Raw genomic sequence first — 22,129 nt, 5'->3', positions numbered from 1 at the left:
AAAATGGGCAGCCCCAGGAAATCAGAGAAAGGTCCCAGGAGGAAGCAACATTTCAGTTGAGAATTGAAGGGTGAGTAGGAGTTAGCTAAGTGAAAAATGTGAGAAATTAATAAGCAGAAACCTCAATTAAATATAAAGTCAGAAGACTCTCACACCCAGCTCCAATAGCAGAGCCCAACAGGAAGAAGAAAGGCTCCTCTTCTTTCCTGACAACAACACAGCCAAGGAAAAACCATGGACTCTTTGTTTACTACAGCCCTCCCAACTTCCTTTTCCCCTCTATAAAAGCATCCTCCTTCCCTTGCTGTGTGGGCCTTGCCTGTGGCTCCCTGTGGTTGCAGACCCCGAATTGCAATTCTCTGCTGATCCCAAATAAACCCATTTTTGCTGGAGAAATAACTGGCGGTCTATTAGCTTTAGGTCAACAAAGAGAAGGAGTGTGACTCAGGCAGAAGGAACCGTTTGTGCAAGGACCACAGGTGGGAAGAAACTGAGAGATTTGGAGGTACTAGGAAAAGCCGAGAACAGCCGTGACAGAGGGCTCTGAAGAGCCATGAGACTGCAAAAATGTCAGATCCAGCAGATCCAGTCTGCTTAGAGGCAGACTGAAGGATTGCAGTCATTTCCACAAAGACAAAAGGAGTCATTAAAGATTTCTAAACTGGAAATCCACGCTGTCTCCCTTCTCCATTCTTTTCCTTTATGTTAATAATACTCCTTTTAGCTGTCTTATGGTGAGGACACATTCTGACCCTTATTCTTTATAAGGTTAATATTTATTCATCAAATCCTCAGAGTTCTGAAAGTGACGATGTGTCCCTATCTACTGTAAGAACTGAATTTATTTCAAGTATTCTCACCTTGTGTCCTTTTCATATTTGCAATGGTCTTAATTTTCTAGACCTCACGCACGTCACCAAACGTGGTGTCAGACGCTAAGGTTTGTTTTTCAATGGCTTCTGATTACACAAATTGTCCTACCAGTGTTTTACTTATCACAGTTTTTTACAGAAGTAGAAAACACAGCGGTAATATTTTGGCATTCAGAATTTGACCACGCTGGATTTTTTTTTCCTAGCCATACTGATTTTCCCTTTGTTCATTTCCTTTGAAAGAAATTGTAGCCGTTAGTTAATGCCACCCATTTGTCAAGGACTGTCCTATACACGTCACTCACATCTCATTTAATCATCCCAATAACGTTGCAGTAATGAATTTCTATTTTCTTTAGAGTTGGGGGACTGAGGCTCAGAGGTTCTATATCTTGTTCAAGGTCGCACGGTAAATAAATGACAAACACTTCCCTAAATAGTCAGTTTCAGTTTACCTGTGCTTCTGCCAACTTCAAAAGTCCCTAGAACCATAAATGTAAATTTTTTTTAAAAAGTATTCCTAGACTCAAAAAATTCACGTTTGAAATTACAGGCACTGAAGAAGGTGAGAGGAAGAGTATTCTACTCCTCAAACCTCTGGTCCACAAACAACTAAAAATATGCAAAATCTGATCATTGATGAAAAATACACATTACTTGCTATAAATGGAACTGAATCGTTAGAATAAAAGTGAGTACTCCACGTCCAAACCATCAGTACAGCTTTGCCCTGACACATGGTTGTATTTATGGTTTGAGGAGATACTAAAAATAACAAGAAAGGGCAGAAGTCTTGTTTAAAGCAGCATCTTTTAAAAATGTGTAGCGTGCAAGGATGAACACAAGACCAAATCTTATTTAATGTGGTAAGAATTTTTTCAGACACCCTTTTCTTATAAATTTCTCATCTAGTTCCACTTACATCATTTTTGCTTGACATATCATTTCACCACAGAGCACATTTTTATTGATTATCCAAGTTTTGTGAATACTTTTTAAGAGACAACAGAGTGTATGTCTCACAAATATTGGAAATTCCCCAGAAGTCCTGGGAAGTTTGGAAAATCTTAAGACATTCCTGTTTCTAATTCTTGAAAACATTTGCAGCTTTAATGTAATGTGGCTTTTAAAAACAGTGCCTGCTTTTTAAAGGTCATCTTGCATCTAACCACAAATTGAGAGGATTATTCAAAATATTTTTTGAATGAAAAACAAAACGCTGTCTAAATACCTAAACGAATCAGATTATTTTTGTCATCACAAACTATGGGGTTAGCACTATGGTAGACTGATTCATAACAAATTGAAAGAGTGAAATTTTGTTTTAATAATTTATTTCCAAAGCTAAAATGCTGCTGTAAGCAAACAAAAAAGCAGTAAGTTCCTTAGTCAACTAGCTAACTACACTTTTTTTCTCTTAGAACTACTCTTCTTTATCTTACAAGATTAGAATACTTTTATATGAACATATTCCCACACAGAAATCTTTCTTTAATTTGATGTTACTTATAATACATTATAGCTTTTTTAGCTCTTTTTCTCTCACACATAATAGCTATTTATCACGTAGAATCATCAGTTTAGAGGCAGAGTTTGGCTGTAATGCTGACTAAAAAGACTGGTCAAATGCCAAATGGTAGCCTGTTTCCCGCATTTGCCGCATTTGGAAGTTTGGATAACCATCACGTACAGCTCTTACACTCTTTAATCATAAAGTGTTGCAAGTCCTCCAGACAAGTGAGGACGAGAGTAAAAATGAACATTAAACAAATTTTTTGATGGTTTCTGATGATACTCTTTAATCACAAATAAACTTCTGCTAGATTATTCCAGAGTTACTATCTAAATGTTTAACTTGCACTAGTTTGTTAAAAGGTAAATATTTAAGGGAACAAGCTATAAGTTATATATGGCAAAAGGAAGTATTTGATACAAAAAATCAACAAACAAAACCCAACAACAAAATTGTTCTAAATGTGTATAAGAAAAAGAAAGAAAGGAATTTGGTGGAAGCTTTATATCACTGAAATTGTTTTAACTTCTACTGTAGATTCATGGTAGGAAACAAATTCCATAATTGAAACTCCAGCTATGAACAAAACCTGAGAGGAATAGAATGTATATATTATATTTTAAGCTATCACAAGTCAGAAAATTCTAGTGAGAGATTAGACTGAAGAAATAAAGAATGTGAAAATGGAGAAGAAATATGATTGAAAGTTCTAAACTGAAAGAAATAACTTCAATAACATTATAATTTATTGCATCTGCTCTCATTTCTATTTTACAAATTATGAATTATAAAATTATAAATTATATGATATTTCAAGTATACAGAAATAATATAACAGGAAAATATCTATTATAGTTTTATATTTGCCTTGAATTATAAATGACAGGATGCTGGATATAGTTACATTTAACTTCCAAATTACTCAGTCTCACTGAAATTTGAAACTCATGGTTCCCCCAAATATTTTTGAATTAACCTGCCCAAGGAAGGGCAGTCATTGACAAGCTTGGCTAAAATATGAAAAATTGTCTCAGAATAAACATTTTCTTTAACTAGCTCTCTGGTTGTGTCTACCTTTGAAAATGTCTTTATATAGGGAGTAGCTTGAATGATTAGAAATTAATATGTTAGCGAATTATAAAGGTCAGTTTAATTCCAGTTGCTCTGAGTTGAGAAAAACTTGAATGTGAGCCGCAATCACATCGAAGTCTTCAAAAGCAATGGCCAATTTATACTCTAGGACTCTGGGTGGAGTTGAGACTTCAAGTAGTGTTTTAAAGAATCTCAAAATATACCTTTTACCCTCCAGAGTTCTTTGAGTTAAGCTCAATTGAAATTGTTTTCTCACAGGCTTAAGGTTAGTTTAAATTTTTTCAGGGAAGGGTTTCTAAATTAGTTAACTGTGTTCAGAATTAATAAATATACCTGAATATATATATAACTCTGACCCAAGCTTTTCAAAGCAGAAGGCAGTCTTACATTTCTCTCCATTTACTTTTAAAATAAAATAACCCTCATGGTTTCTGCTACCATAGCAACTAAAAGCTCTCTTACTGTCTATACTAATTCTGATGAACAGTTTTGTAAAAAGTAACTGACTAAGAGATTCCAGCACAAATACCCGCCCAGGCTCCATTTCATTCCATGTCTTGTAGGGACAGATGGCTCATTACATTAAATAAGACCTGAGACCAGGGTTGGCTTTCTAAAGTGGGTGCCTCTTGAGACAGATTTTATATTCAACAGGAAAGTGTGTGGGCATTGAAATTACTCTACACGTCACAGCCCAAATAAGCATTGGGTCATTTGAGAGAAACATCCGGAGACCAGAAGAAATAATCTGACTTAAAATTTCAACATTTTGAAGACCAGGAAACAAATGCAAAAATTTTCCTCCAAATTTTCTTTCTTCTTTATGTGATATTCTTGTTACTCTACTGTCCTTGAAGCAAAGTTCCACGTCTGCTCTTGAGTTCTGAAATTTGCCAGCTGCAAATTCTGACATGCCAAGGGGCTCAGCTATATTTGCCCAACCAAGAAAAGGTAAAAACAGAATCTTGGAGCCAGTAAAGATTATAAACATGTTTCTATACTTTGGGTGTGCTGTTTATAAAAAGAACCCACTTTAAGACTTTAATAAGCCCCCAAACTTCATTATTTTGCTCTCCCTCCAAGTACAAAGCACAGATGTTTTGGCATGTTGGAATATGAAGTTTGGAATTTTTAGGAGAGGCAGTGTGTGGGCAAGGACCTAGCACCCTGGGCAGGTAGAGGTTCAGCAAGTTTCTCAAAATAAGGTGAAAGAACAGCTCATGGCCTAGAAGCTTCGTTAGGATCCACAGGGGCTAGGATGATAATGCAGTGAACCAAAAGGGTTCGCTAGACTTCTTCCCAATATTTAAGGACTTGGGGCAATCCTACCACTTTTAATAATAGGTAGCATAAGTTTGTGCATGAAATTCTGAGGTAAAACGATGGTAATATAAAATATATGATTATCTAACAAGACTAGGTAATTTCATGTAAAAGCAGAGGCTTTGCTTAAATAAGTTTCCTATTGTTTACAGAGTAAGAAACACTATTATAAGACTATAAAAATGACCCTGAAGTTTCTCCTTCCTGTTTCTAACATGACCATCCTTTCCTCCATTTCCACCCAATATTAATTATTTTTTCCCCAGCAGATTCTAGAACTGCACCTCCCAATTCAATAGCCATTAGCCACATACAGCTATTTAAATTAAAATTAAAATAATCCTTTTCTAAACAACCCTCAGAATAGGAGAAAATATTTGCAAATGAATCAACGGACAAAGGATTAATCTCCAAAATATATAAACAGCTCATGCAGCTCAATATTAAAAAAACAAACCAATCAAAAAATGGGCAGAAGGCCTAAATAGACATTTCTCCAAAGACATATAGATGGCCAAGAGGCACATGAAAAGCTGCTCAACATCACTAATTATTAGAGAAATGTAAATCAAAACTACAGTGAGGTATCACCTCACACCAGTTAGAATGGGCATCATCAGAACATCTACAAACAACAAATGCTGGAGATAGTGTAGGGAAAAGGGAACCCTGTTGCACTGTTAGTGGGAATGTAAATTGATACAGCTCCTATGGAGAACAGTACGAAGGTTCCTTAAAAAACTAAAAATAGAATTACCATATGACCCAGCAATCCCACTACTGGGCATATACCCAGAGAAAACCATAATTCAAAAAGACACATGTACCCCAATGTTCATTGTAGCACTATTTACAACAGCCAGGTCATGGAAGAAACCTAAATGCCCATCGACAGATGAATGGATAAAGAAGATGTGGTACATATATACAATGTAATATTACTCAGCCATAAAAAGGAACGAAACTGGGTCATTTGTAGAGATGTGGGTGGACCTAGAGACTGTCATACAGAGTGAAGTCAGAAAGAGAAAAACAAATATCATATATTAACACATATATGTAGAATCTAGAAAAATGGTACAGATGAACCTGTTTGCAAGGCAGAAATAGAGACACAGGTGTAGAGAACAAACGTATGGACACCAAGGGTGAAAGTGGGGGAGGGGCGTGGTGGTGTGATGAACTGGGAGACTGGGATTGACATGTATACACTGGTATGTATAAAATAGATGACTAATCAGAACCTGCTGTATAAAAAAATAAATTAATTAAATTAAATTAAAAAAATAATAGTCCTTTTCTTCAGACTCACTAGCCATATTTCATGTGTTTCAACAGCCACATGTAGCTAGTGGCTACCATAGTGCACAGAATAGAACATTTCCACAACAGAAAGTTCTACTACTTCTAGAAGATTCAAAAATTTCCCATTTTTTAAACCTGAAATTTTATGCCAAAAATGAGTATCTAATAAAAATTTGTGGAATAAAACTGCATAGTTTTCTCATAATTTTAAAACACAACTCAATTCAATTTTTAGTTGTGGAAAATAGGCAGCCAATTAAGGTAAGCAAAACGGAGTGGAACATCATTTTTAAAACTTCTGGAAGGCTTCACATTGTAAGCTTCATGGAGCAGGGGACTATGGGGTCATTCTAATAATCACCACTACTTAACAAAGTGTCTGATATATGGCTGGTGTCTCAAATTTTTAACAGTGATTTCCTCTGGAATTAGAACTTCGCTGATGTCTCTGTTGGAGAATGGGGAGACCTGAGGTTTGATTTTCAATTTCGTATACTAAAACTGTAGTTTAAAACTGTATATTTATAATATACTTAGATTTTATTTTTTTAAATAGTGAGAAGCTTTAAAGTTTGGGAAATGTTTAAGATGGACTATTTTTTAAAGATGTAACTTGCCCTCCCACCTCCACACACGTACACCAGAAACCTACATTCAGTAGTCTATTTGTTCATCTGTACCCTATGAACTGTTTGTGAATACACACACACATTCAAATAAACCACATTTCTCTATTCCCCATAGTAAATGCAAACACATACATGTACAGAGAAAACTTGCCTCTCCCTTCAGATTCTCAGCCAGACAAATGGTAATACTTGAAGACATGTTGATACTACCAATTATATTGACTCAGAAACTGGTTAGTAGACAATCCTTTGACTTTAGGCACATCCTGTAACATTTGTTCATTAATTAAAAAAAAAAAAAAAGAAGCCACTGAACTGAACTAGGTTATTTCTAAACTAGTAATATATATATATATATATATTTTTTTTTATAAATTTATTTATTTATTTTTGGCTGTGTTGGGTCTTTGTTTCTGTGGGAGGGCTTTCTCTAGTTGCGGCGAGCGGGGGCCACTCTTCATCACGGTGCGCGAGCCTCTCGCTGTCGCGACCTTCTGTTGTTGAGGAGCACAGGCTCCAGACGCGCAGGCTCAGTAGCTGTGGCACGTGGGATCTTCCCAGACCAGGGCTCGAACCCATGTCCCCTGCATTGGCAGGCAGATTCTCAACCACTGCGCCACCAGGGAAGCCCCTAAACTAGTAATATTTTTATGTTCCAGGCATTTACTAGTTTGCTTTGTGATGTGTTCATGTAAACAATGTTAGTAAGTTAAAAAGCTTTTGGGACTTCCCTGGTGGTCAGTGGTTAAGACTCCGTGCTTCCACTGCAGGGGGCATGGGTTTGAGCCCTGGTCTGGGAACTAAGATCCCAAATGCCACATGGTGTGGAAAAAAAAAAAAACTTTGTTGAAATGTGACTTAAAAGTGCTAATACATTTTATATTTTAAATTACAGCAATACTATCAGTTGCCCAGACTTGTTCTTGTCCCTATGAATGGTTCAATTTTTCTTGGGTGTTAAGAATTTTAAAATTCATATTTTCTGTGTTTTCACAATGTCTTGGAAAAATAGAATCATAGATCTATTTCATTCTTTTGTCACACAGCATAACCATACTCAAACCAACCCTGCATTATTCTTTTATAACTGGGAGGCCCTATAGCTTTAAAATTTTAGCACCCTCATCTTTTTATGCTTACTTCTGTCATGTATGGATCTACTAAATTACTCACTTTAGGCTCTATCACACATCTCATTAATTTTATATTCCAAATTCAACACTCTAATACTTTACCTTCTCTGTTGAATAAATATCCAAATATGTTAATCAATGTTGCACTGAATCTAGCTAATAATAAATACTGTCCTTTTAAAGATTCTGGAATCTTGTGAATCTTATTTGCCCATATCCTCATTACCAATGGAAATGTCTTTGATAATTGTGAATTGATGCAATAAAAGTTTTAAAAAATCACATGGGATATAAAGGCTATCTTTATACTAAATTAAAACTTTATTGAATAAAGAACACTCTCCAGAACACATGATCAGATGGACTAGGTCTACATTACATGCAATGAAGCTGAACATGACAGTAGTTTAACACGGAATGTCAAACAAATTAGTATTTCTCATTGTACAAAACTGCTTATGTAGTTGACATGCAAGAAGAAAAGTCTGATGCTCTGCATTTTCACTAATCATCCGTGATGAATTTTAAAAAGACATTTGAAGAAACGGGTAGATTTCTTTAGGATAGATTTCAAATAAATTAGTTACATGTGTACTATTGAAACTTCTTTCAACCTCTCTTGCATTCCAAATAAAATCTTAGTGCAAACATCAAAGTTGCTGGTTACTCCAAAAGACTGTCAAACTCATGATAGGATAAAAGTTCTGAATTAATGTGCATAAGTAGAACAAAACCAAGAATACCAGTTACTGCAAAATTCATGTAGGCACACTTAATAGCCCACTCTAAGCATTTTTTTCTAAGTCTCTCACATTAAGTACTAAAGCCTGTTTACAGTACTAAAACTCTATCATTCAAGCATCAATGATTATATTTCAGAAAAAGAAAATCATTCATTTCAGCAATAGCATTACTGCTATATTCTAAAAAAAGAAAAAAGAAAAAAAAAAGAATCATAATTAACAAAACCAGTATCCATAATAGGATACATGGAGAAAAAACATCTTAGGGGAAAAAAAAATGTGCTTTACTTGCACAGCAGGAATTATATAATGTAAACACCATATTGGCCCACACCACAAAATCCATGAGAAAGGTTCAAATTTGAACACCATGTGTGCATTATTTTCAAATCTGTGTTTGTGAGTTTACACTGCATCTGCTTGTACCAATACATGACAAATAAAACACACTCTTCCACACACATTCACATACAAGTGATTGTTAAACGTTGAGCATGGCTTGCTTCCCTGACTATAACTCAAAAAATGGTAAGTGATATCCCAACTGTTTTTTAAATGTCTACAGAAATCATTAAATGAATGTGAATAGTAGTTGAGGAATGATGTAAAGTGATGGTAATAATAACGTGGATGTAAAAAAGAATGTATGTAAAATTGGCTGAGATTTGCAAATGCATGGAAAGTCTTCTTCTGTGGGCCGTGTCTGAACTTTTAACTGATACCAAGAATAAAAAATATAGTAGCACAAGTCCATTGACACCTGGAGGGTCAGGCCTAGAAAGCTTACCTTCAAAGTGCAAATTTTAACAATGGAATGTTTTAGCAGAGACATAAGGACAATCCTCTGTCTTCTTCTTGATAAAGAGAAGTAGGATGTTCAGGAAGTATTTTCTCCTGGCCAAAGTTATTTCAGTTTCTTGGTAAAACAAAAAAGTATTTAACCAAAAATATCACCCACCCACTCTTTCACATACACAGAAGTATTCTTAAGGGTGTGTGGGGAAGAAAAAGCCCTTAACTATGGATCACCTAATGCAACTTTTATTTAAAATTTAAGTTCTTTGAATCAACTACATTAAATACCAACATGTACCTCCCTCATCCCTTCCCTCTCCACCTGCCTATCTCTAACACCCCCAGTGAACCAGGTATTCTAATGTCTTTGTGTTTTCTAAGCCTCGTGACAAGGCTGTTGAGTACCACCTCCACTGGAAAAAAAATGAACACCTAAGGTGCACTTTCTATAGCACCTTTTTCTTCTCCACAATTGAGTGGAATCTTTATGCTCTCAAGACTGGACCTAGATCTCTAGGTCATCAGGCCGAGGTCGGCTGCTGGCACGACTGCTGGCTCTGCTGGAAGGTCGCTGGTCCACAATGGCTAGAGGCTGTAGTTCATGGCCAGCATCGAGCTTTTTAGAATTCTGGTGGTCATCAGGGAAATCAAAAGGCTGTGCGTGGGAGTTAGAGATGGTGCTTCCTGCCTGCCCCATTCGATTTTGTTCTGCACTGTAATTAGCCCAGTTTTGCTCACTTGCTTGTTTGTTGTAATTGCGGCAGGAAGAATTGTTTCTGTCTCCGGTAACCAGCTTGTACCCGGGAGGAGACATGGGTGAGAGGGGAGCGGTTGGGGAGGAGCAGCCATTGAAATAAGCATATTTTGAAGATCCACAGTCTTTGGCGTGGTTCAGTGGGCTGCTGGTAGTGTGGTAAGGATCATTCTTTCCCTTCACGCGATCCTTAACACCCTTGAAGAAGACATAGAAGAGTTCGATGATGTTCAAGCCAAGAGACACCAAGGACACGACCAGCATGAAGATGATGAAGATGGTTTTCTCTGTGGGACGAGAAAGGAAGCAGTCCACCTGATGCGGGCAGGGATCTCTTTTACAAGTGTAAACAGCACTCAAACTGAATCCATAGACGTACCACTGGATCAGCAAGAAGGCTACCTCAAAGACAGACTTGAAGAGGATACTGATGATGTAGGTTCGCAGCAAACCCCCTCGCATTTTCACCTTGCCATGCTCTTCGATGCCATATTTGAACTTCTTTATTTCAATCTGCTTCAAGTGCATCTCCAAATTCCTATCATCAGTTTGGGCTTTGAGTTCCTCCTCTTTCTTGTTCAGTTTCTCTTCCTTTCGCATCACGTAGAACACATGAGCCAGGTACAAGAGTGTGGGAACAGACACAAATATGATCTGCAGGACCCAGAAACGCACATGAGAGATTGGGAAAGATTTGTCATAGCAGACGTTTTCACAACCAGGTTGTTGAGTGTTACAGCGAAAGGCAGACTGCTCATCACCCCAGGCTGACTCAACTGCTGTTCCCAGTAGCAGGATTCGGAAAATGAAAAGGACTGACAGCCACACCTTCCCTCCAGCGGTAGAATAGGCTTGAACCTTGTCAAGGAGTTTGCCTAAGGCACTCCAGTCACCCATGTTGCCTGGGCACCACCTGAAAAGAAAAACACAACTAAATGATCATAGGCCACAGATTGTTAGTTTAATATACAGTTTCTTTCAGGCAGCAGTCAAAGTACTGTAAAAGATCTCCTATCTTTCTAGCGCTCTTCAAAAACAAACAAATAAACAAACAAAAAAGCCACAAGTGCAAACTCTTCCATTTTCCCCTGAAAAGAGCTCTCAAATTTTCTTGAGATACGCTAAATCTTCGAAACAGCAGAGCCTATGTGCAGAGTAAATTGCGATCTTAACCTTGCGAAGATGTATTACTTGCTCAACCACTGTCTTACCACGTGACTTGAGAAGTTGTCTGCGCTAAGTGTCTCTGCTTATTTTATCCCCCTGGACGGTCCAATTAGAGGACTGTTCTTACCCGATAGACCTGTGTCTGCATGCACACCCAAGCAAAATGCTGATATGTGGTATTCAAAAAGCATGGGTACCTAAGAATTGAGATAAGAACACCCATACCCATGCACATGCATGCAACCTGTTTTCAAACCTCATTCCTATTACATATAGTACTTTATTCCTAATTGTATCCTGAAATGTTTCTCCCTGGTAATTCAAGTGTCATTTGTGCATACTCTACAGTGTAGTCATTTATACTTCTCTGTTTCTTCTTAAGCAGTGACTCATGTGGTTCAGAAGTCTGTCTCCTGCCCAGAGGAAAATACGTTGTGCTGAAACACACCATTTTGACACACTGTGTCCCTAGATGCAGGAACGTACTTTCAAAAAACAAGACTAAATGCACATCACATTTCAAGTAAGAGTTCAATTGACCTCGATACTAATTATAGCCTGAGAAATAAAAAGACAACTTTAGTGTTATCTCTAGTAAAAAGGATTGGTTTTAATCTTTGGATTGCTGTACAAGTAAGTTCCTTTACTTGGCTTTGGGGCCTCAGCCCACGCACTCTATTTAACTTCCTATCAGTACCTAGATATCTCAAGCCTAGGACTTACCCGTTATTGGGGCTGATATTAGTTCAATTTATTCTTCTAATGCCAATAGTCCTTTTAACTGATGAAAATTGAGGTCTTAAGTATATAGGAAATATTCAGCTATCCGTAGAGCCAGAAAAAGACTTTCAATCCCAAGACCAAGGCTTCCCAATGCACGACACTGGTCTTAAAATTATAGCAAAGCCAGGTTAACGTTAGAAATGTTTCCGTGCTTTAACATATACAATCTTAGCGGGGGCTGAAATCTGGTAAGAAATGAATAACATTGCATGTGGCAGCCAGAGAGAATATAGTCTAATTTTCAGCAAAGAGTAATTGGAGGGTTCAGAATGGGATGAAGTAGTCAAAGATTATTTAATAATTAAAAACAAGCAAAGCAAAGACTTTTCAGGAGCTTACTGAATTTTAAATAGTATAACTAGGGCTTCCCTGGTGGCGCAGTGGTTGAGAGTCCGCCTGCCCGATGCAGGGGACACGGGTTCGTGACCCGGTCCGGGAAGATCCCACATGCCACAGGGCGGCTGGGCCTGTGAGCCATGGCCGCTGAGCCTGCGCGTCCGGAGCCTGTGCTCCGCAACGGGAGAGGCCACAACAGAGGCCTGCGTAGCGCAAAAAAAAAAAAAAAAAAAAAATAGTATAACTAAAAGTAGGATTATATAGACTTCCTAGAAATATGTTTGTTGTCTGGATATAAAGAATTTTTCACCTGGTATTAAACTATAAGCCATCTTCTCCTTGTGGGAAGTAAATGAGGTCCATGGGAATCTTCTTCCCCACCAAGCAATATTACATTTCTGTCTAATGCCTGTACCTCCTGGCTATAGAGGCCAGAAAAAAATGAGTTGGAAACCTGGCCTGGGATTTCCTGGATGGAACAAAGAAGAGATGGCTGATCCATAAACTGAAAATGTATCAACTATCTAAATTAGCAGTCAGTGAGTATTTTTGATGACAGCCCAGAGACTGGTGCCAAAGAAAGGGGGGGTGGGTGATGGGTAAAGGTTGGAGGTGAGTGGTAAAGGTTGGAGGTGGGTGGGCAAGTTACAGTAAATAACGCCCCCCTGCCAGTGGTCATAAAAAAGGGAGCTTCACCTCTAGGAAGGGCCATTTTAGATTGTGAAGTGAAAGTGAAATTGATGTATGGAAAGAGCAGTCAAACAAGAACAAAGGCTTGTAGGACTGACAAAGAGAGTGAAATAGCCAGGGGAAAGCTTGAAAAGCTTGAAGAGAGGCAGTAATTTAGCTTTGACGGACAGTTTGATATGAGAGAATGTAAAAGAAAGAAACTACAATTTAGCAGAAGACACTACACTGGGAATGAAGAAGCACAGTCCGTGAGGGTCAAACAAATAGAACAGAATTTTTGAAGCTCTATCAATAGACAGTTTCGATGTGATGATGTGTAAATTGGTCCCGATTCTGTGTAGAGAATTACAATATTTTGCCAGTGTCATCTGCTTTTGCTCAATACTCTAGTTTGGGGGGGGGGTGGGGGTGGGGATGAATGACAAAAACAATCAAGTATAAAATGATAAACTGCACACATCTCTTCACATTCACGCGATGATCGAGCTCAAGAAAAACTTAACGTGCTTCAGGTACACTGAGAAGTTGTCATTTTAGTCAGTGTTTCATTATTATTCAAAGTAAAATATGTAGATGCTTGTGGCAATTAATTACTAAGTTTCTTTACACTCTATGGAAAAATAAAACTTGAGTTTCATATAATTCTGAGATTCCACAAAAATACCCTATAGTGCCACAGTATGTGAACTGGGTCACTGGACAGCTCTCTAGGTAGTAGCCAAGTTGTCTTTTCTTTAAGCAGCCACCCAGTTGTCATTTGCATTAACTGAGTTATACTCTTTTATCTGAATGAGATGAATTATCCAACTGGACACCTAGTATCCTGCAACATGTAGATACCTGTTATTAGCACTATCATAGAGACCATCAGATAATGTTTAATGTGATGGCTTATAATGCCGTTATCTTTTTGGTAGTCATTCACTTTGCTGTGAATTAAAAGTTCTATCAACTGGTTGTCCCCTCATCCCCATTATTATTTTCATTTTTCCAAGTCATAGTTGAAAAAGTAATGCCCTTTTATAAGAAGAGGTCATAATTATGTTTACAGAATCCCTAGCATTGATTTACAGACTATATACCCCATTCACATTCACTAGTATGAGACAGGTATATTCCTTATTTGATATATGATAACATCATGGCAGTTGAGCATATATCCTGTATATTCATGCCTTCACCTCTAGGTTCCCAGGGTGGAAATTTATATGTAGATTAAGGTCTAGGTTAAGGAGTTGTACAAACTTCTCATTAGGAGCATATGCTTGACAGTAGCTGGACCGTCCTTCTTGTGTCCTCTATGTACCATGTTAGATCACATTTTCCATTGCTCTTCATGGCCCTCTAGACTAGAAGCCAAAAACCAGTCACGCCAGGTATGACCCGCCCAAGGACCCTCTGGGCCCTTTGCAGGTTCCCAAAGGGCATCAGAATCACTTAGCCGCATGTGTTAAGAACATACATTCCTGACACTCACCAGTTTGAATGAATATCATGGGGTGAGGGTGGGGGGTGGCTGTGAATCATACTTTTGTTTTTTTTTCTTTTTCTAAACAAATGCACCAGGTGATTCTGAAGTAAGTTTTCAGGCCAAGAGGCAAATGTTTCTTGACATTTTTTGGTGCTCTGTCTCGTCTCTCATTCAGAATATTTAGGAGTGGGAAAATGGCAGGAGAGCAGAAAGGGATTGAGTGTCTAAAAAGGTCAAGGGGATGGGGGGACAGGGTTATTATGGGGAGCAGAGGTCTCTGGGCAGCTGGGAACTGAGCTTACCCTTTACTGTACAGCCCCCTGTCCCTCCACCTCCATCGGCTGCTCCCCAAGAGCACAAGAACTCAAATGCTTTATTCAAAATGAAAAAAAAAAACTTCTATTTTAAGTTACTTTTGACCGTCCCCTGTTCCAGAGCCATATAAACAAATCACTGTGCCAAAGCTAGACACTTTGCTGTGTCATTAATGTTCTAATAATTATTAGGAGAATTAGAATATATTTTACTCCCAATTTTAAAGATTTTCCCAAGAAGAGACACTGTAATGAGTTGAGAGTGGGGAACTAAAATAAAGGTAAATAGGAGTGCTTCCTGATAAAAATCCACTTAATGGATTTGGGGGGTGGGGCGGGGCGGAAGTACTGTGTGTGTTTCTAATATCCTAAACCAAACATTATAAGCCCCTTGGGACTTCCCTGGCAGTCCAGTGGTTAAGACTCCGAGCTTCCACTGCAGGGGGCACAGGTTCAATCCCTGGTTGGGGAACTAGGAGCCAGCATGCCCTAGGGTGCTGCCCAAACAAAAAAAACTATAAGCCCCAAAACTAAACTGTAAACTCTCCTAATGTTTTTCTTTAATTTTTGTAAGAACCCCTCTCCCTTGCAGTAAATGTCTTTGAGTGGGCTCAGTTGTGACCATTCCTCTATAGTTACAACAGCCAGATGTGTTTTTGGTAATATTCATACCCACACATAATTAACATAATCTACATTCAACCTGTCTGCAAATTCTATAGGTTTTATCTTCCACCCAAAACAGAGTATGAGTCTCACCACCACCCCTGCTCTTAGCCTGATCTCAGCCATCATCAGGTTACTTGTCACCTTTCTTCAGGTTATATGTCAAGACCCTAGTTACCCTGCTCGCCAATCTATTCTCCTCAGTCAGCCTTGAAAAACTAACAAGCCGATCTGCCTCGATCAGCTTGGTTCCATCCCCATGGCTTGTGCTGGTATCACCTCATCAGCCAGCACTCTAGGCCTGTCACTTGCTACTCCCCTTGTTCTGTTTTTGTTTTTTAATGGCCCTTAGCTCTACTTGGCACATTATGTATTTACTTGTTTATTGTTTGTCTGCCTCCATGACAAGGACTTTTCATTATCTGCTTTCCTCAGCTAGAATGTGAGCTCCATGTGGGAGTTTCTTTTGTCCACTGCTGTATCTCCAGTGCTTAAAAGATTTAAGAGATAGTTAATATCTATTGAATGAATTAAAAGCGGCTTGTGCAAAGAAAGGTGCTAGGTTTCACCAGTTTTGTTTGTTTGTTTACTATCTCCTTGGGACTCTCTTAATTATAGTTATATATCCCAAACTTCTGAAGTTTCAAATTAATTAAAAAGAGACTTCCACAGTAAAAAAAAAAAAAGTGGTATTGTCAGCATCTCATATTACACGGACTATTAAATTATCAAGTGATAATTGCTGTAACAGAGAACTGTCTGAAACAACATACTTTAAATGATTCCTGAACAGGCAATATGACTGAATTAAGAAAACAGGCTCTTTAACAAAGAATTTGTTAAACAAGGTCTTGAATTTATTACACAAGGTCATAGTGATTTGGGATTCTTGCAGAACTGCACCAGGTATCATAGATATTTATGCAGTTTCACTATTATGCTGTTTTACAGGTTAAGATTTTAAAACAACACCACCAAAAAAAAAAACCTTGTTCGGTCCAATTCTGCAGTATTCTAATTCTGACTGGACTACACAATTCAATTCTCGCCGAAAGAGACCCCACAGTGTCTTGCAATAGAAGAAATAATCTGTTAAAACTTGTGTTTATTTCAAGAATGATAAATCTCGGGGTAAGATTGGGGCTCTGAACAGAAGAATAACAGCTGATATCAACCCTGGTTAATATAACATCTCTATATAGTTTGAGTGTATGTTAGGATGTTAAGTGATTTGAATCAGTACCATAGAAAATGTATCTTCCCAGTTCATCAGGTAATATACGACCTTTGCTTCCTTATACCTGGGTAGTTAGCCTAACTCTGTGATGTATCAAACCTATTCCGTGTAAACCTCTGTTCTATTTAAAATTCTGTCTCATGGCTCCCTGATTAGCCTTAGATTCCTTTGTAAAGACTGAAATACTGCTACATTTCTGCAGGTATCTGATGTGTGGCATTGCTTTTTTGAGGGAGGTAGGATGGGGAACACACTAACAAGCCTTCTTTCCATGGCCCTCACCCTTTTTCATCACCGTGTCAGCACACATCAGCCTCCACAGAACAATGAGATGAGATGGGAGTTGAGGAGTGAGGGACTCCATCCAAAGAGACAATCCCCTCCCCTAGTCCAATAGCTACCACTCAACTCCCCTACTAACGGAAGTTTCTAATGGTCACTTGAGGGGTGCTAGAGGAAAGAGCCTAAGTCAGAAGCTGCAGGCTAAAAACCATGTTCTTAGATTGTGATTGGATGGACTTTAAAATAACGCTATTTCTATCAGTTTTGGTGCTTCCCCCAAATGTCACCTCCAAATTTACTATTTTTATTGAACAGCCTAGTTATTTTGTCATCATATAAACACACTCTTAGAGCCCTCACAAGTGTATTGATTAAGAGCAGTCTATTTTCCTTAATGAGCATTGAATGAATATCTCATGCACATGAAGCTCTTAATAAAAGCTCAATAAAGTTTAGCTATTACTCTTTAAATGAATTTTAGATATAGATATAGCCCACTTATTTTCTAACTTTGGCATCCTTTCTTTAGCAAAATAGCAACTAAGAAGTGATTAACATTTGCCTAATGGTAATCAAAATTAGTTTTCTAGATGCTCCTGTAATGAGTACAATATTGCTATTTTAGCAACCTCAAAGAGATTTATGAGAAGGAGGAATTTACCCTTTATCAATTAATAGGGAGAAAAGACCATGAAGAGGGTCTTTATGTTTCTATTTGGAGGCATTTCCTCTAAATCATGGAAAAAGTCATATACTATAGAATGTATCTGCCTTACAGAAATTGCTAAAAAACACTATATATTTTCTATATTACTGTAAATTTTAAACATTCCATAAAACACATTTTTCTTGGCTATCCTGCGTGGCATGTGGGATCTTAGTTCCCTGACCAGGGATCAAATCCGTGCCCCCTGCAGTGGAAGTGCGGAGTCTTAACCACTGGACCACCAGGGAAGTCCCAAAACACATATTTTTAAGAAACTATTTAGAAAGCTAGGAAAACTTGGATGTGAAAGTTATTGAAAGTTAAGAAATTCTTAAAGAAAATATTTATATATATATATGTGTATATATATATATATACATATATATATATATATATATGGCTCACCCTGGTTTGTGTTTTAACTTTGGCAAAAGACAGTATGTACATACATAGCCAAATGGTGAATCTAGACAGGCAAAGTGGAGACAAAGTGAAGAATTTAGGTAGTTACCCGAAGGAGGTTGGGGGGGACTCCCGTTGAGGAGAAATTCTGGGGATATTTTTTTAAACTTGACTCATCTATACTGAATATTGACATTAATGGTAAACACTAGATAATTAATAATTAATAACTTGTCTCCCCAGAGCTGAACCAACTTAACGCGTGTGAATATGCTCCAACAATCTATTCAAACAATTAAGAATCTTGAAGGGAAGTCAGATCAGAACAGGAAAGGTGGAGTAGAAGGTATTAATCACTGGTGACTTTCCTATCATTCCCTTCCCTCAGTATCAAACATAGAGGCTCTGAGGCTCATACCAAGCTACCCCTCTGGATATCATCAGAGAAATGAAGGAATGCACTGTAATGTGAGGTTTCCATCCTTCTCTACGCAGGAACTGGAAACATGTACGTAACAAAACAACTCTCGATATCTGAAAACACACCCTTTCAGACACTTGCTTGGAACTGTGTTTCCCAGGGCCAGCAATGTAAGAATTACACTGTAAAGGGCCAGGAATTGAGTGAATGGGGTGGCAGTGATAAACTATAAAAGGTAGTAGAAAAATGTGGAACATATTTAAACAGTGAAGAGAGTAGGATCAAAGCATTACCACTGCATTTTCCAGGCAAAGGACAGGTGATAACTATACTGACTTTGGAAACTACAAAGCACCAGACACACACTGCTAGGACAGAGTAACCTTCTGGCAATCTGGCCTACATAGAAGAATTATCCTTTCTCCTGAAGGGTTTTCTACTTGGCTTTTTTCATTATTTGAGACAGGGTTAATTTAATGAGGTCTCTGCATTACTGCAGGATTTTATTCTTGGCAATCCTTGTATAAGTTAGGCTTTTTAAAAATTTTTCATAATCTACTCTTCAAACTGCCTGAGGCATTTTAGACTGAGTTCAAGTGTGCCCAATTATCAAAGGGTGAGATTAAGCATCTTTTCATTACCAGCTTGGTTTGGGAAGCAGAAGAAATTAAACCCACCTCCAAATAAAGCCATGTCTATTTTTCCAACAGTTTATAGCTCTCCTCTTCCCACCCCCACTTTGTACTCCTGGAGAGAAACACAGGCACGCCCTAGGGTGAGGATGAGGTTGGTCAAGGAGAGCTTTTGATAAGCTTTATCAGAGATGCTCTGTAAACATCTGGATGGCCAGCCAAGAGGATAAGGGTGGGCAAGCCGCTGCTGGGAACTCATGGTTTGAGTTTCCGAATTCTGATCTGCCTCTGGACACGTCATGAGCTCTTTACTCATTTCATTATGGGGCTTCCTCCGCTCTCCCCACCCCATCCCTATTCTTGGGAAGTTTTGAGAACTTACAGAAGAGTTACAAGTGCCATTTAGGCACTTGTAATTCCCAAGGTACTCAGATTTCCTTATGCTTTATACAGTAGGATTCAACAAGTTCAAAAAAAAAAGACACTGCGGGTGCGGGTTTTGGAAGGGAAATTAGATTGACACATTTAATTCAATTAATCACTTGCTCTTCTTTTACCATTTGGCCACAGTCCATCTCTCCCCCTCCCCCTTCCTTTCCAGTGGCGGAACTCGGACCTGCGCTGGGTTTGACCGTGAGGATTTGAGGAAAACTTCTCAGCAAACGTTTCCAAAGCGCGGAGGCTCGGCAGTGCAGGAGCCCCGGGCGAGCCGGGCAGATGATAAGATGGCAGGAGGCTCCCCGAGCCCTCCCGGCCCCAGGCCCCCGTCCTCGTTCCGCAAAGCTTTCATTTTTATTTGCTTTTCAGCATTCTCTGGTGCAAATACTTCAAACTGCAGGGTCACACCAAGAATTTAAACTAATTAGTCTGTAGAGTTAGAACAGACAACATCCCTACCGGACACGAAAACGCACGGTTGCATTTCTGGCTAACAGAATGTGTGTTACCCATAAGAGCATGTAAGAAACTGAGCCCTTTAAAATAACAAATCAGTGTTATCTTTGCCTACTGGCAGCACCGCACCCTGCGGCTCAAACTCAAAAATGTTGCCCAAGAGCTCTGAAGTCTGCTACAGGTTCGGACAAGCTGAAGGCGGCGGGGGCGTGGGGCTGGGGGGAGGTAGCTCCCTCTAAGGCGCCGATTTAAGAAATTTCGTTTCCTATTCTTTCTAGGAGCCCCTGTCTTAGGAGACCGTTTTGGAAATGCACCCTGGCATATAGTCTCTTCTAAACGTCGTTCTCTCTCTGTTAATGCTTTGTTAAGTAACCACCACCCATTCAAGGGATTTCACCTCCTGAACCGCCAGCGTGGTCGACTCAGTGGTGGCTCTCCTGAGGGTCTCAAGATTTTTGCATAGTGGGTGCTAATACAAAGTAACCCTTTACTGTTGCTTTAAGAACCTCAATATTACAGCTCTGACTTTCATACCTTTTTGTTTACCGGGTAAAATTCTAGGAAGGGACCACGTGGAAGTCAAGCAGCAACGTCTTAACAAAGCACTTTGTTAAGAAGTTTGCTTTGCAAGGCTATAGAACATCAATCAAGATTTCCATATGAAAAAGTACAAAGAGTAGAATTCTATAGCAAGCACGCTAAGCAAATTTGCACTTTGATTTCTCTGCTGTTGTCAGTCAAACCCCCAACCTAGGCCCCCTAACCCCGCCCCCCTCAAAGTTACAAAGCACCTAGACTATTACTGATTACCCAAAAAAGTAAAATTATCCTCTAAAATGGAGAACCAAATATCCAGTAACTTTATTCTAATATTCTGATTCTAATCAGAAAGATCTGAATCTTATTTACCTGTTGCATTATTAAAAGAAAACTTTTTAACAGTCAAAAAGTAAATACCGTATGTTCAATTTTAAGTTTAAAACTATAGACACTTTCAAGTTCATCATTCCCTTTACAATATCATGTGAAAGCTACATTTAACAAATTTTAAAACTTTAGAAAAGTTTTTCTTGTAGAAAAAGAAAGGAATAGGTAAAGATCTTTTTAAAAAACTTACTGTTTCTCTTGAAAGAAGTGAAGTAGTCACGCCAAATGATTGAACTCCTCAGAGAATGAAGTCAAATGCAAAAACAAGTCCAGGCCCTCAGACCTGTCTATTTAAAGTTTAAAAGTCTGCAGCGATTTGGTACTTTCCTCACTCCTTCCCCCTAATGAAAGAAAAGTGCTGATACCTCATAAAAGCTTTTTTCTTACTTGGAGCACAGAGCTTTTAAAAGTTTCAAGCCACTGACTCAACAAGGAGGAGGGACTAAAAGAAAGGGGCGGGGAAGAGGAAAGGCGGGCAGGAGAGTGGAGAGGAGGCCGGCGAATGTGGAAGGGTGGGGGAGAAGAAGCAAAGAGGAGTAACCAGTCCGGATAAAGCTTTACTTTAAATCTGCTGACTAGAGAAATGAAATAGCATTAGAGACGTGCTTGTAGTTGCTCCTTACAAAAACAATTACGGGTTTTAGTTAGCGCTTTTTTCACCAGAAGTCCAGGGATGATAAAAAGCAGTGTATTTTAGAATATTACTACCTTTTCTAAAATTTTACTTACTGTAATATTACAGTAAATTAATGTGGTGGAAAAGAGTATAGCCAAGGCATACTTGTTTCCTACTGGCCAAGGTGTGTGAAGCTAAAGGTGCGTGTGAGTGAGTTATTTGATGAGCTAATTCCTTTCCTCTTAGTTTAAGTAGGGACAGTGAACAGAGGAAATGGAGATGGGAGAGAGAAATGTCAGAAATGAACATTTTATGGTGGTATGCCCATCCCAAATCCACCTTCCATCCCCGTGACTGCTTCGAATTTTATTCTTTACTGCAGTTTAGCAAAACCAATGTAGTTTCATGTAACAATAGTTATAACTG

At 38.5% G+C, this 22,129-nt stretch overlaps 1 protein-coding gene across 1 annotated transcript; it reads right to left on the bottom strand.

The window, feature by feature from the left end:
- Positions 1–8,161: 8,161 nt before the first annotated feature.
- Positions 8,162–21,469, bottom strand: GJA1 (gap junction protein alpha 1). The gene is made up of 2 exons (XM_029224352.1): positions 21,278–21,469; positions 8,162–11,072 (listed from the first exon to the last, which is right to left on the bottom strand). The coding sequence occupies exon 2, from the start codon at positions 11,054–11,056 to the stop codon at positions 9,911–9,913; it is 1,146 nt and encodes a 381-aa protein (XP_029080185.1). The 5' UTR covers positions 11,057–11,072; positions 21,278–21,469; the 3' UTR covers positions 8,162–9,910.
- Between the last annotated feature and the right edge of the window lie 660 nt (positions 21,470–22,129).

This window comes from Monodon monoceros, unplaced genomic scaffold (genome assembly GCF_005190385.1).
Source record: "Monodon monoceros isolate NGI ecotype Baffin Bay Population unplaced genomic scaffold, NGI_Narwhal_1 Super_Scaffold_15, whole genome shotgun sequence".
In the NCBI taxonomy this organism is placed as follows: domain Eukaryota; kingdom Metazoa; phylum Chordata; class Mammalia; order Artiodactyla; family Monodontidae; genus Monodon; species Monodon monoceros.
This window is presented reverse-complemented; position numbering and strand designations above follow the sequence as displayed.